The following is a 16,188-nucleotide window of genomic DNA, read 5'->3' on the forward strand; positions in this document are numbered from 1 at the left end:
CTCCTAGGTTTTTTTAATAACTTCAAAGTTTGCATCATACATGAGATTACAAGGTGAGGATATCAGAATTAGGGTTGTTGCGGGTATAGAAATTTCGATACCCAATCGATACTTTTGTCCCGGTATCGATACGATACCTGGATTTCCATTTTTTCGATACTAGCTTGCGCTGCTGCGCAGCCTAGTATCACAGAACATGAGCGCGCTGCTGTCGGCACGCTCATATTCTCTCAGCAGCACAGGGGAGAAGGAAGCAGTCTCTCCCTCCCCCTGTGCTGTGCTGCCAATAAACAGAGAGGGAGGGGCACACTGCGCACTCAATGATAGGAGGACCTATAATGGTTCGGACTTTAAGTATTAGGCTACATAGAGCGGCACCCAGGGATCTCCCTGCACCTACTATTATTCCTGGGCGCCGCTCCGTTCGCCCGCTGTGCCCAAGTTACAGTCTCCTGCTCCGTATGCTAATTACTACTATCGGAGCTATGGGGAGGAGATTTCAGCTTCTCTAGTGGGCGTTCCTTCTCCATGGCTGTAGCGCTGTCCATTACAGCGCAGGGAGAAGGAACGCCCAGGAGAGAAGCTGATGTCTCCTCCCCATTGCTCCTATAGTAGTAATTAGCATACGGAGCAGGAGACTGTAACTGGGGCACAGCGGGCGAACGGAGCGGTGCCCAGGAATAATAGTAGGTGCAGGGAGATCCCTGGGCGCCACTCTATGTAGCCTAATACTTAACAAAATCTGAACCCACGAAAGATAGTCATTAACTTTTAATACAGGAGGCGGGTGCCGGCAGCAGAATCACATAGCCGCCACCCAGCCTCTGACAGGATTTGCGATCAGTGGCAGTTAACCCCTCAGGTGCGGCTCCTGAGGGGTTAACTGCCGCTGATTTGCTGCCAGTACCCACCTCCTGTATTAAAGGTTATCATTGGTTGCGCAGTGCGCCCCCCCCCCCCATTAGAATCATTGGTGAATCATACTTTTTTATGGTATCGAAATCAAATAAAAAATTTGGTATCGCAACAACTCTAATCAGAATACATCACGACACTCAGTAAATAATTGTAATGCAAGATTAAGGGGGCATTTATTAATCTGAAATATGCCTAAATTAGGCTATTTCAGGCGAAGATTGCGGCACACAGGTTAGTTGCGCTGCTATCTGCAACTTCGCCCCGCTCACGCCCAGTCTAAAACTTTGGGCACGGCGTTGGCAGGGAAGGGGACGGGCCAGCAAGCCCGTCTCATGTATCATTTTCCACACCTGTTCTAGGTAGAGAGAATGGTCTAAATGTAAGACAGCTTCCTAGCTGTCTTACATTTAGAACTGGAGCTGGATGCGCCGAAGTTATGGAGAGGTCGGTGCCTTTTCATAACTTCGGCAGATCCACCGCCAGCTATGGGCCTTTATTAAGACCAGCGCCTAAAACGCTGGTCTTAATAAATGTGCCGCTTAGTTTTTATTGATCCACCCAATAGCGCTAATTTGACATGGTCAACATTTCGGTCCTACCAGGACTTTGTTTACAGCCAGCAAGTCAGGAGATACAAGGACAGTGGATGGTAGAGAGTGGATGGAATGCTACCATCCACTCTCCTTGCCTCTCCTGACTTACTGGCCGTGAACAAAGTCCTGGTAGGACTGAAACATTGGCCATGTCAAAATTAATGCTATTAGATGGATCAATAAAAACTAAATTTTGCATTACAATTATTTACTGAGTTCCGTGATGTATTCTGATATGTTCTTGGGAATAACACCCTACCACTGAGCACCAGAACGACATTGCTGCATTGTAGTGCAAACCATTTTCTTCTTCTCAATTACACGGTGAGGGTTCTGGAGATTATAAATGTGATCAAGTTAGAAATTTCTAATTATAATGCAGGTATGACTGTAGAAAATAAAGGCTGTCCTGGGATATGCCATCCTTGAAACACTGTGGGGGAGATTTATCAAGACTGGTGAACCCTCATGCCAGTCTTGATTTGCGCTGGCATGAGATGTTCCTAATTTATTTAGAGGTAAATTAAGAACATCTTTGCCCTGCTGTGCGCCAGATACTAAGGCCTACGTCAGCCACGGGCTTCAGCAGACATGAGCTATAGCTTAAGCCTGTTTCTGGCATAAGTTGTACTAAATCCTGTGGGCTGTGTGAAGCCCCTCCCACTAAGACCCACTACTTTTTCTTGCCACTTCAGAAAAGTGACGAGAAGCCTAAAAAGATGCAAATTATGGTACAAATATGGCATGCGCAATAACGTGCAACTTTTTTACACCACAATAGTGGTGTAAGGGGCTTAGTAAATGTCCCTCCGTATTTGATGTTGAATGAAAAGGTTTTTTGTGGTCATTACCACATACAATATTATGTATATATACCCCAGTAACTTTTTCACAACCCCTTCCTTTTACGCCACCCCCATTCCTGTGGCTAGTAAAGATCGCTCTCTCAGACCAGGCCTGGCAGCTGTTCCATCCATATTCTACACTATACTGTCACTGTATATAATTTCATTGTGTAATACTGTTGAGGGGATCGTGACAAAATCTTTTAGTCCTCCTCCTCCTGGATGAGCCCCTTCTGGGTCAGGGCCCCAAAGCAGCGCTTCCCCTGCTTCCCCATTAGCTACGCCCCTGATCATAATCATGATAACTGTACGGTCACAATTATCTGGGCTATAACACCTTTCATCTTAATTTCTACAATCATAGTATATAACAGTGCTAGGGGGCAGGGGAGATTTGGGTTAATTATGCAGAGTGGAACATATTTTACTGTATCCCTTTAAATAAAAAAAATTACATTTACTGTACACACAGATTGTCCTATAAGACATATAAAACGTTTGTTTATAATTTGTGACCGAACTTGGTGAAGTACCAATTGTACCACTTGGTACAGCCTCTAATTTAGCACTGGCCGTTGCAGTGACGCCCATAAGAATTTTCCATATTAATTTGCTAGAACATAAACTATTTTTACCTGGATACTGAGGATCTAATTTTATTGTGGAAATTCCAGGTGAAACTTGAAGCTTTCCTCGATCATCATGGTCCTACATAAGTACAAATGAAGACACAAATATAAAACCACAAAAGACAAGACGTAGGTAAAAGGCAAATCACTGCAGCTCTCACCTACTACCTCCCAGTGGAGCACGGATGATCAGACCTGGACTAAGTCTGGAGCAGAATATGGAAAAAATACGGATTCCAGCTCTTCACAATAAAAAAGGCTTTTATTCGACTTCCATAAAATCTGACATCAAAAGTAAGACATATTGTTGTGACGCGTTTCGGGCTGTTACATCCTAGCCCTTCGTCAAGGAAGGCCTAGGATGTAACAGCCCGAAACGCGTCACAACAATATGTCTTACTTTTGATGTCAGATTTTATGGAAGTTCGAATAAAAGCCTTTTTTATTGTGAAGAGCTGGAATCCGTATTTTTTCCACAAAAGACAAGACATACCGTACTGAAAAGTGTTAGTACCAACTGTAAGTGCAAAAGATTTTGTCTTTAAGTATTTAAAAAAAATGCTACTTATATGTTGCTGAATACATTACATGTGATGCCTTACAGGTTCAGCTGCCTAAACCAAGGCACTAAATCACCAGCCTGTGGGAGCTTTTACAGATATCTTATATCTTATAAGCTCTAATTGTCATCAGTTATGATTTGGATAACATTATGGGAGCAACATACTGAGCCATAACTACCGCTGGATACTCAATGAAGAGAGGTTTTGGCCAAGTGGCCAGGCACTGCGATGTGTGTAGCATGGAAACAAGAAACATGATAATCAACTTCTGGCATGTAATAATATAAGTATTGCGAGCATAATCTGAGATGTGTCCCTTTAATGAGCAAACAATGCTTCTAATGGTTTCATGAAACTTGTGAGCGCTAACCTTCAGAATGGACACAGTGGATTTCTAGAATGGTGCTGGCCCATTTTTAATGCAACAAAACATGAACATACAGATAATATAGTATAGCAATGTGAGATGAAGCATGTTCTTTACCTGGTCTGTAGCTGTAGCAGTATCTAAAAATATTAGAAAAAAAAAGGCATATTACACATTTTCTATTAACCGCAATGATGGAGGATTCACGCAACCAGCAACAGACATTATGTGCTACATATTTTATAAATACACGGGAAGAAAGTGTCCTCTGAGGAGCACAAATCTAAGAATGTTGCCTTCTGACAGACTTGGTTTAAGCATTTTACTAACTCAAGGAACTTACAGCAAGGTCTGAAAAATTCAGCTAAGAAATTGCACAGAGGAGAACTGATTTTTATACCCATGTAAATGTTCCTTCATTCAAACAGGGATCACATGGATCACAAACAGTAGAAGACATTCTTCTGACTTCATGATTTGGCCTAGCTTCTAAGAGTTGGTAAATACTTTGCTCTATTCACACAGATGTGACAGATTTGTTGCAGAAATATATAAGGTTCACAAATACAGGGAGTGCAGAATTATTAGGCAAGTTGTATTTTTGAGGATTAATTTTATTATTGAACAACAACCATGTTCTCAATGAACCCAAAAAACTCATTAATATCAAAGCTGAATATTTTTGGAAGTAGTTTTTAGTTTGTTTTTTGTTTTAGCTATTTTAGGGGGATATCTGTGTGTGCAGGTGACTATTACTGTGCATAATTATTAGGCAACTTAACAAAAAACAAATATATACCCATTTCAATTATTTATTTTTACCAGTGAAACCAATATAACATCTCAACATTCACAAATATACATTTCTGACATTCAAAAACAAAACAAAAACAAATCAGTAACCAATATAGCCACCTTTCTTTGCAAGGACACTCAAAAGCCTGCCATCCATGGATTCTGTTAGTGTTTTGATCTGTTCACCATCAACATTGCGTGCAGCAGCAACCACAGCCTCCCAGACACTGTTCAGAGAGGTGTACTGTTTTCCCTCCTTGTAAATCTCACATTTGATGATGGACCACAGGTTCTCAATGGGGTTCAGATCAGGTGAACAAGGAGGCCATGTCATTAGATTTTCTTCTCTTATACCCTTTCTTGCCAGCCACGCTGTGGAGTACTTGGACGCGTGTGATGGAGCATTGTCCTGCATGAAAATCATGTTTTTCTTGAAGGATGCAGACTTCTTCCTGTACCACTGCTTGAAGAAGGTGTCTTCCAGAAACTGGCAGTAGGACTGGGAGTTGAGCTTGACTCCATCCTCAACCCGAAAAGGCCCCACAAGCTCATCTTTGATGATACCAGCCCAAACCAGTACTCCACCTCCACCTTGCTGGCGTCTGAGTCGGACTGGAGCTCTCTGCCCTTTACCAATCCAGCCACGGGCCCATCCATCTGGCCCATCAAGACTCACTCTCATTTCATCAGTCCATAAAACCTTAGAAAAATCAGTCTTGAGATATTTCTTGGCCCAGTCTTGACGTTTCAGCTTGTGTGTCTTGTTCAGTGGTGGTCGTCTTTCAGCCTTTCTTACCTTGGCCATGTCTCTGAGTATTGCACACCTTGTGCTTTTGGGCACTCCAGTGATGTTGCAGCTCTGAAATATGGCCAAACTGGTGGCAAGTGGCATCTTGGCAGCTGCACGCTTGACTTTTCTCAGTTCATGGGCAGTTATTTTGCGCCTTGGTTTTTCCACACGCTTCTTGCGACCCTGTTGACTATTTTGAATGAAACGCTTGATTGTTCGATGATCACGCTTCAGAAGCTTTGCAATTTTAAGAGTGCTGCATCCCTCTGCAAGATATCTCACTATTTTTGACTTTTCTGAGCCTGTCAAGTCCTTCTTTTGACCCATTTTGCCAAAGGAAAGGAAGTTGCCTAATAATTATGCACACCTGATATAGGGTGTTGATGTCATTAGACCACACCCCTTCTCATTACAGAGATGCACATCACCTAATATGCTTAATTGGTAGTAGGCTTTCGAGCCTATACAGCTTGGAGTAAGACAACATGCATAAAGAGGATGATGTGGTCAAAATACTAATTTGCCTAATAATTCTGCACGCAGTGTATATGAGTTCAGAAATATACAGGTGAAACTCGAAAAATTAGAATATCCTGCAAAGTTCATTTATTTCAGTAATGCAACTTAAAAGGTGAAACTAATATATGAGATAGACTCATTACATGCAAAGCGAGATATTTCAAGCTTTTATTTGTTACAATTTGGATGATTATGGCTTACAGCTTATGAAACCACAAAGTCACAGTCTCAGGTACCCTTTGCTCAGGGGGTATGGATTAATTAGCTGACTAGAGGGTGACACTTTGAGCCTAGAATATTGAACCTTTTCACAATATTCTAATTTTAAGTTGCATTAATGCACTTCTTTTAAGTTGTATTACTGAAATATAAACTTTTGCACAATATTCTAATTTTTCAAGTTTCACCTGTATGAGGTTCACAACTATAATAAATGTAACTATGCATTCCTAGAACTGTCGACATACCTTCTCTTCCATTCAAGTCTGCATCATTTCCATGTGAAACGGAGAGCGCTTCTACAGGTTCTTCCCTTGTTATGACTGGCTGCAATGTGGTTCTAATTGGAGGCTGCACGGTATAGGTTCTAGGAGGATGTGGACCTCGGAGCACTGGAACGGTGTAGCCCATACCACCAGGACAGATTTGCTTGAAAGCCGCTTTAAAGAAAAGAGAAAAAAAAGGCAAAACTTATAAACTATTATTTTGATTCTTATGTAGAACAAATAATATTCCCTCAGCCCTGCTTGCCTACAGTCCAAACTAAAAACTTCATAGCACTGTATTACCTTTCCAACTACTCAATACTACAAAAACACGGTATATATATGTTATATAAAGGGTATATCCCAACTCTTTGTTTCCATGGCAAGATGGGACTAAGCGCCGGTCCCAGGTGGCCGAGCTTCTTTACCTCTGGGAGTTACAGAAGCAGTGTAGCTTGTTCTGCTACACTGTTTGTGCAGCTCCAATTCACTACAATAGGAGTTACAGAAACAGCAGAGCGCTGGCCCACTTGGCTGTTTCAGTAAGCCCGGCCACCAGCGTCGGGCAATTAGTCCTATATTGGCCAATTGCGTTATCCTGAGAAACTTGCTAATGTAAACATTGTGACCAAGTACCTACAAGCCGCCAAATGGATCAGTCCTGGCACACAATGTAAGTCAATGGGGACGGATCCGTTTTCACTGACACAATCTGTCACAATAGAAAATGTATCCGCCCCCCATTAACTTTCAAATGGTGTTCAAGACGGATCCGTCTTGGCTATGTTAAAGATAATACAAACGGATCCGTTCAGAACGGATGAAGACGGTTGTATTATCTGAACGGATTCGTCCATGATGGATCCGCACAAAACGCGAGTGTGAAAGTAGCCTTAAAAAAAGTTAACTGGAAAACCCATCTACCCATTTTTTGTAAAGAAAAATAAAAAATAAAGAATAGAACATTCACAAAAGTGTGAGTAAAACGTAATGATTGTGTGGATGTAAACTAGGTTTCATTCACAAGTCGTGAAGTAAAGCTCTAGAAAATGGTTTAGAACTTAAGTATAATAAATATTCAACATTTGCATATCTTTTCATTCTACATAAATCTAGAACACATCTTACACTTTCCTACAGGCCAAACACATGCAATACACCCTTTGGCTAATTTACAAATCAATTCGTCAGGGATAGTGAGATGAAACTATAACCCTTAAAAAAATGTTCTCAGAAGGGGATTATACACTGCCCAGAGAAAGTAAATACTGTACATGTTATAAAGCAAGATATGTTAGGTTACATGCAAGTTTTCATGAACTGCTGTGGGTCACTGGACTCTTTTGCCGGGAATTTGTCCCCCAATGTCAGTAATCAGTAGGCATAGTGAAATCACTAGGGTTGATCGAATCTAAGTATCCAAAGTGGACTTCGATCCTAATTTCAGGAAAAATTTGATGCAAAGCAGAATTTCCTTGTGCTTCGTGGTAACCAAAACATTTTTGTTGGCATAATAAAAAAAACATACTCATCTCATCCATTTCAGCGAGAAGAGGCCGCCGTGGCCATCTTGACTGAAGATCCCGCACAAAATCGCGTGCGCTGTGACATATCACACACTGAGCAAGATTTCACGCGGTGTCTCCAATCAAGATGGTCACGGCGGCCTGTTCGCGTTTCAATGAATAAGGCGAGTATTTTTTTTTTTTTACCAGATTAACCCCTGAAAGCCCTCACTATTATTCTCAGATGCCACGATCAGCGAGAAACGTGGCATCTGTGGGGTTCAGTGCACCCAGTACGTACAAAGAAATGCGCTTTCTGACAAAGTAAATCGTCACAAAGTGAACTTCTTTGTAAAATTTGGCGAAGCAGCCGTATCGAATTTTTCTAAACTTTGCTTGACACTAGAAATCACCATCAATATTTGTCTCATGGATCCACAATGAATTGAACCCAACTGGGCAGCATGTCCAAACCTGTAGAACCCATTTATGAGGAACATTCTCAAACTATATCCAACATTTTCCACAAGCACCAACACAACTAGAAAGTACCAAGTAGATCTTTTTTCAATTGCTCAATTAAGCGCAAGCTACGCAAGCATAAATATCACATAGCGTTACTCACCGGGCGCCATGATTCCACCAAACATTTGGAAGTTAAATGTATAGCTGAGATAAACACATCTCAATCTTCACATATGCTAAAAACACATACACAAAAACAACACTTCTAAACACGTCACTCCACAAAGGAAGCTGCTAGGATAACATTCATCTTTCGAAAGATGCTTAGAAGCTTACAACTTGGAAAACAGAAGCTCTGAGGTCATGTGTTTCCAACAGCTCGAAAAACCAAAAGGATCTAACAGACGACCCTTAGACAATTGTTTATAATAAAGACAAATATTTGGAAAAAACCACTGAAGTCTTACCACGAGCAGAGAGTTGGGAATTTATATTAGCTGTCTAGTCTCATCCTGTAGAAGAGCATGTCTGCAGAGATCCAAGTACAAATCCAGTGGCACATCATGCATCACATGTATTCAGTTATGGATGGCTATCTGACTTGGCATTTTCCCTTGTTCTATTCCAAGGCTTGTTAAAAAGTCAGACTTTGACTCATAGGGAGCCACTTGCACAAGGTGGCACAAGTGAGATGGTTCTTTTTCTTGGGAGACACCTCTTTACATATTGTTTTCCCATGGAGCATTGCCAATAAGTCTCCATACTATGGAGCACTTCCAGTAAGCCTCCATACAGGGCTAGTCTCTTTAAAGAGAGCCAGTACCTTGCTTAAGCTGCATCCAAGGCATCACACCCAGCCAACCAAAATCCTACTCCATACTGATGTCTACAGATGGATACATTAATTGTTATTTTCCCTTCTCATAATCCAAGTCTTGTTAAAAATTCTGATTTTGACTCATGGGAAGCCACTTCCACAAGGTAGGGCTAGCGGGATGGTATATAGCAGCTATATAAGTCCAAACTGTGCAACTAGAGACCTAAAGGCAGCATGTGGACCTCCAAGTCCCTATGAAGTCTGTAATGAAAAGTTGACATGACTGTATGTACCGTATTTGGCATCCACAAGGTTAATGCTACAATGAGAGTAAGCACATTTTTATTTTTATAGCAGGAATCAGAGCTGTAGGGGTTTGTCTTTTGATAGCACAAAGTGTGAGATGTGACTTCCAGGCCTTGCTTATCTTGCCTCTATAAAAAAGCAAATCTTTTGTCAAATCTTTGACACCTTTGTTTGTCAAAAATGAACTCCTACTATACTATAGTGGACAATCAGCTATTTAATATTCCAGATTCTCCCACCACCCATAACCTATTCTCCAGTAGTAATAATAACCCACTTTTGTCTAATAATTTATTAGGAAGTTCTGACCAAAGGATGCAGGTATAAATATGCTTTAAACAATAAATCAGTGTTCATATTTTCTGAGGGCAGTCAATGCTGAATGGGAACCAATTGCTCTTCTCACCCAAGTGTAGAAATGACTGGTGTTGGCAGCATCGTAATGATGGGTGTGTGGACTGTCTTTGGCTTTGGGGTGTGATTTACGAAGGTGCCTGCAAGACTGAGTGTGGCTTCACAAGAAAAGAGTTTTCATAGAAACGGGAGAGGCTTAAAAGGCATCATTGTCAGGCAAAATTCTGGAGCAAAATTCTGTCGCAAAAGAAGCCAACTTTATAAGGTGGTATAAAGTTGGATCAGGCAGTCTAAGGCTTCATTCACACGTCCGCAATTCTGTTCCGCATTTTGCGGAACGGAATTGCGGACCCATTCATTTCTATGGGGCCGCACAATGTGCTGCCCGGATCTGGAAATGCGGACCCGCATTTCCGATCCCGAAAAAAATAGAGCATGTCCTATTCTTGTCCGCAATTGCGGACAAAATTAGGTATTTTCTATTAAGTGCCGGTGATGTGCGGTCCGCAAAATGCGGAACGCACATTCTCAGAGTCCGTGTTTTGCGGATCCGCAAAACACACGCGGATGTGTGAATAGACCCTAATGGTGTACCACATTTATCATCCAGCATCAGCCACTGGGATAAATATGGGGGCATCTTTAGACTGACTGCCTCACTAAGTTTGCACTGTCTAACAATCTGCCCCAATATACAGTAAAGGTGAACTCAGACGGTGCAATAATCGGGCAGATTATCAGGAACAAACATTCCTGCGAATCTGCCTGCATAAAGGTTCAGCAGATGATCTGATGAATGAGTGAAACGCTTGTTCATCGGGTGAAACTGTAGTTTCTGCAGGCACCTAAATTATCGTTCCTGTGCAGCAGATCATGCTGTCTAAACCACTCGTCCTCATATTGTGGAGGTCATCGGCGCATATAAATGCAGCACTTTATCTCCTTTTAATGAGCAGCGGCTGAATGTCGGGATGGAGCACTTCTTTCCTGACAATCTGCTTCTCCTCGACAGGTGTAAATGCACCTTAACTAAAGGGGTTGTCAGGATTAGAAAAACATGGCTGTTTCCTTTCAAAAAGCAGCGCTTAACCTCTGCACAAGTTGTGTGTGGTATTACAACTCAGCATTATTAAATTCAGTGGAGCTGAGCTACAATATTAGAAAAGAAAGTTCAGCAGCTCTCACCTGCCCCACCTTCACCTGTGAGCACGGAGGACCCGTGTCAGGCCCGGGTAACGTATTGCAATATGGTTCAAGAAAATCCAGCTCCACTTCGGTAAAGGAAAATTTATTTTGCTTGCGGTAAAATCACATCCAGACAGTTACAAAGTCGTTGGCTATGCGTTTCGGGCTACTGAAGACAATTCGCGCCCTTACTCATGAGTAAGGGCACGAATTGTCTTCAGTAGCCCGAAACGTGTAGACAACGACTTTGTAACTGTCTGGATGTGATTTTATCGCAAGCAAAATAAATTTTCCTTTACGGAAGTGGAGCTGGATTTTCTTGAACCATATTGCAATGAGCTACAATATTAGACACAGTCCAAGAACAGGTGTGGTTCTTGGACAAAAGCAGCCATGTTTTTCTAATCCTGGACAACCTTTTTAATTTAAGTCACATTAAGATGGCGAGTAGAATCTTCTTACAATAGTAGATCATTTCTTAGCGCACACAAAAACCCCAAACTTATCAGGAAGTCTGATTAAGAACTTTTTGGCAACTAACCTAAAAAGTGGGAGAACAGCATTGGAGGCCATTTATGAACAATTGTACACCAGATATTGGCATAAAAATAGTCGCAAGACCCCTTTTTGCGACTTTTTAGAAAGCCTGTGCGACAATATTTTTTTTGTACATGTACAGACACATGCCTAGTCCGAAACTGGGCAAATCTTCCGGCACCGCAGGGGGACCAGCCTAAAAAGCCGGTCTTTCTAAATAATCCCTGTTATTCTTAGCCACTAGATATACACATATAAACCACAGGTAATATACGTCCACGTGGGACATAAAAAGCAGAATCCACAGTGAATCTGCAAACTGTTGCAGATTTTGCTGCAGATTCACCAAGTGCCTTGCAAAGGGTGAAATAGGTGGTGGAACATACAGCATAAATTTCATCCCCTATCCGAGGGGGCCTGGGCCCTGGGAATGGAGGTCCTGGAATGTCTCTCATGGGAATAGAACAGTGGGCATTCGTGACCACTGCTACAATAAGCTCTATGGGACTGCTGAGTACAACACTTGTGCTATATGCAGAAGTCCCACAAAAGTGCATGGGGTTTCGTCATACATCCGCACCCCTGCTCCATTCTCATGGGCACTCTGGAACCTCCATTCTTGTGTACGCTGGTGGGCCGGCCTGCAGATGGGTGAGAAGTACTGTTAACGGGAAAACTCCTTTAATATAGTACGTATATAATGTATATCACTCTAATAGGTTTGTGCAGTACAACCAACAGTGGATAACAGTGTTTCCAGATAATGGACCCGACATAACTATCCTGCAGAACGACACACTATGAAATATATAATTCTACATGACATCCACACAGTTACTGATTCTACAAGTGCCCTTTAAAATACTGCTTGAAGTATACTATTCTACATTGCGATCACATTTGATTTACTGCTGTACTGTACACTTGAAATCCTGACACCATAATTGCCTTTTAGTAATTGAGTACTTTACATTTTGACCTTTCAGACAATTAAACTTTTATTCAAATTGCAGAAAATGAAATCCGACCCATCTTACTGCAACGTATCCAGCAGTAACTGTAGAAGTGGAAATCATAATGGCCGACATTGCTTATTCATACTGACTGTCTTTATTATAAGTTAACTTTAACCGGAAAATATGAATGCATAATACAAGTCTATAGGTCTACAGTAGCCATCACATAATGCTAACCATGTATGACACGGCTGTGAATTGTATTTCTTGGGAGTTTATACTGTATAGGAGCTGACAGTTCTACAACCAAGGAGAACACTCGGGAGCAGTGCACATGATATACTACACCACCCATAGGGAAACATTACTTTTTTCTTTCTTGGCTGCCTCGTCAGTATGTATGGTAACCTACCAAATGGTGGCTCGTAATCTGTTGCTAAGGAACTCAGGCCTCATGCACACAGCCGTATTTTTCACCCATGTACTTTCCGTATTTTTTGTGGATAGCACATGGATCCACTCAATTCTACGGGGCCATGCCCACATCCTTATTTTTGCAGATCTGCGTGGCCGTTCGGCAAATTATAGACCATATCCTATTCTGGTCCACAATATGGACGGCAGTAGCTATTTCTATTGATGGGAGTGAGAAAAATATAGAATGTGCACGGAAGGTGTCCATATGTTGTGGACAGAAATACGGATACGGTCGTATGCATGAGGCCTCATCAGGACAACTCATTCTGCAAGCAGCAAAGCTAGGGCACAGAAGATAAATTCTCATGGCTGCCTCAGCAGCCAACCAACTAAAGTCTATGCAGTTTTTGGCGCACAGGAAATGCAAGATGCAACAAATTTATAATTGAATGGGTTGTCCGGGCTTTTACTATTGATGACCTATCCTCAGGATAGGTCATCAATATCAGATTGGTGGGGGATGACACCCAACACCCCTGCCGATCTCTCTTCCTGTCAGCTGCTGCGGTTTATGGTCTTTGCCATAGACAGCATTAGTGGACAGGAAGAGAGAAGGGAGACGGCACGTGCGCACTGCGCACACTGTCTCCTCATACAGCTGAACAGCGGGGGTGCCGAGTGTCGGAGCCCCGGCGATCTGATATTGATTACCTATCGTGAGGATAGGTCATCAATAGTAAAAGCCCAGACAACCCCTTTAAGGGGCCTGCACCTCTTGATACATTTGGAGCATCTTTCTCTAATTGACTTATTTGTAAGACTGATGTATTGAAAAGCTAGTCTTTAGAAAATGTGGCCCAGTGTGCTGGGGGGGAATACCAGGGCTATAACCGAAGAGAAACACAGGTGAAAACTGACTGATGAAGTCATTGTGCAATATTATATCCTAATACAGGAAGGGTCTCCAACCTCTGGAACTTCAACTGAGGTGAGACTACAACTCCCAGCATGCCCTGACATCTGCAATAGCTGGAGAGCTACAAGTTGGAGACCACTATTATAGAAAATACTAATGAGCCATATGGATTCATGGTGTGATCTCTAAAGTTACCATATTGAATTATACTCACGTGTTCCAAGAACAGGGCACTTTTCGCAGTTGGGTCCCCAAGCTTTGCCTACACTGCAGCAGCAGAGCTGTCTAGTGAGCTGAACCGAGAGTGGATGCATGCAGTGCCTCCCAGTACTGACCAGACGGTAACATGGACCTTTCTCCTCAGACATTAAAAGATTTTCAGCTGTGGAAAGAAGAGTGTTTTTATTATCACTCAAAAATAACATAAAAATATGAACTTTCTGAACTCAAGCCTAAAAGTAATTATCTCAGTACTTACAACAGATCATAGTTTACAGTTCAGTAGTACTATTAGTTGATTTTAAAGCCTCAAATACCAGACAATAATGTGCCCAAATTCTGGTGCAATTTGCACCCAAAAAAAAACCTGGAGTACATACTGGATGTCAGATTTATTACCCTTTATTTAGACAGTTTTGTGCCTCGGTAGACACTTTTCAAAAGTGTCTAGAAAAGGGGGAATGCCTAAGAGGACTTGTAATATGTGTCAGATTTATTACTGACATGTGCCACCAAATTCTGGTGCAAAGTAAGCCAGTCACGTGGTGGCATAAGGAGAAGAAAAGTGTCTAAGGCTACCTGCACACGTAGTGGAATACGCATGGTTTTTCCATGCAGATCCCTATGTGGTAAAACCACAGGGTAATACAGTACTAGTAAAGTGAATGAGATTAAACAAATCTCACGTACACTTTGCGGATGTTTTCCATGTAGAAGTTGAGCTGTTGTGCTGTTTTAGAAATCCGGAGCATGTGAAGTATGTTTGCGGTTTTAGCTGCAAATTTCACCCTTTTCTAATGAAGGGTGAGATCTGAGGCAAACATCACACCATATCCACACTATAAATCGCTGTCAGAAATTGCTTTTTTTTTGGTGTGGTTTTGGTACAGAAATTTGTGCGGATTTTCTGACCCATGTGCTGGTACCGGTCCGCTAGTTTCAAGCTAGCCTAAAATCTTTCGGCAGGCTGTTCTGTCATGAGGACTAAGTGAAATGAAGAATCCTTCTGTCACTCCTTGTAGCAGCGCTTCACTCTTGATAACAGAGGCGGGTCACAAAATAAAGCCCCTCTTCTACATCGGACATGTGTACACCCTAACTGGGCATATGGACTTGGGCTGTCCAGTTGAGACAATCCCTTTAACAAGTTATGAATTTATTACCAGTATATTCGGCCATTTTGATTGTAGTTTCCAGAGGTTACATAAGTAAAGCTGTCCCATAATTAACATTTATTTCCAGATTGGAGCATGCCATGGCTCTTACCCAAGTAAACAAATTATAAATATGACTGTTCTAAATTTGCAAGAAGTCCAAATTAACTTGTTTTGACGCTAGTCTGTCCAAGTCTTTTACTTGTGGACTGAGGCCAGTTTTCAGTATACGAAAAATGTCTTCAATGCCATAATCATTTATTTGCAGATAGGAAAATAAATGACATAGCTCTCCCTACTTGTTTATTGGCATGATACCCGCTGCTTGTTCAGTGGTAATATTTTACCTTCCTTCTTTTCTGCCAGATCATTTCATTTCTCAGAAAACTATTTAAATGTTTGTCCAGGAAAGCGACGGGAGTCTGCAGCACATAATTTTGCTCATGGTCAGTGAGTGATCAGCTTGGCATTGGGCAACAGGAGAAAGGGCAAAGGCAAAGTGCCAGTCTCACTTCATGAAACAGAAACGTGTAGCTGAAGCCTGTCTGGCCTGATTACACTGTAAAAGGCATCTCACTGGTCCAACTTCTTAGGGAAATAAAAAAAGACGAAATAAACATATGGGTTTAGAGCACCTACAAAATATGCTTCAGCTTAAGGAATACACATTGTGGGACTCCTGTCCCCATTGGGTCAAGACTGAAGACTGCTCTGCTTTGCCTTGTCTACCCCAGTAGCTCACTCCCTGGCACTACTTTCCACTAGTTCTCCAAGCCATGAGATTCTCTTTGACCTTCTGGAGGCATTGGTCTTGAACATATACCCTATGCTCAGACTTTCCATCTTAATTCCC

The 16,188-nt window shown here is 41.9% G+C and overlaps 1 protein-coding gene across 3 annotated transcripts in view; it reads right to left on the minus strand.

Moving 5' to 3' along the window:
- The window catches only part of LTBP1 (latent transforming growth factor beta binding protein 1), a 382,180-nt gene that overhangs the window by 89,673 nt on the left and 276,319 nt on the right, over window positions 1-16,188 (minus strand). For all 3 annotated transcript variants that reach the window (XM_040429549.1, XM_040429548.1, XM_040429550.1), the window contains 4 exons: window positions 14,177-14,344; window positions 6,487-6,678; window positions 4,033-4,055; window positions 2,992-3,064 (listed from right to left, as the gene is read on the minus strand). In XM_040429549.1, the coding sequence (XP_040285483.1) occupies window positions 2,992-3,064; window positions 4,033-4,055; window positions 6,487-6,678; window positions 14,177-14,344 (456 nt within the window). The remainder of the gene's footprint in view (window positions 1-2,991; window positions 3,065-4,032; window positions 4,056-6,486; window positions 6,679-14,176; window positions 14,345-16,188) is intronic.

Source organism: Bufo bufo, chromosome 4, assembly GCF_905171765.1.
Source record: "Bufo bufo chromosome 4, aBufBuf1.1, whole genome shotgun sequence".
Taxonomy (NCBI): Eukaryota; Metazoa; Chordata; class Amphibia; order Anura; family Bufonidae; genus Bufo; species Bufo bufo.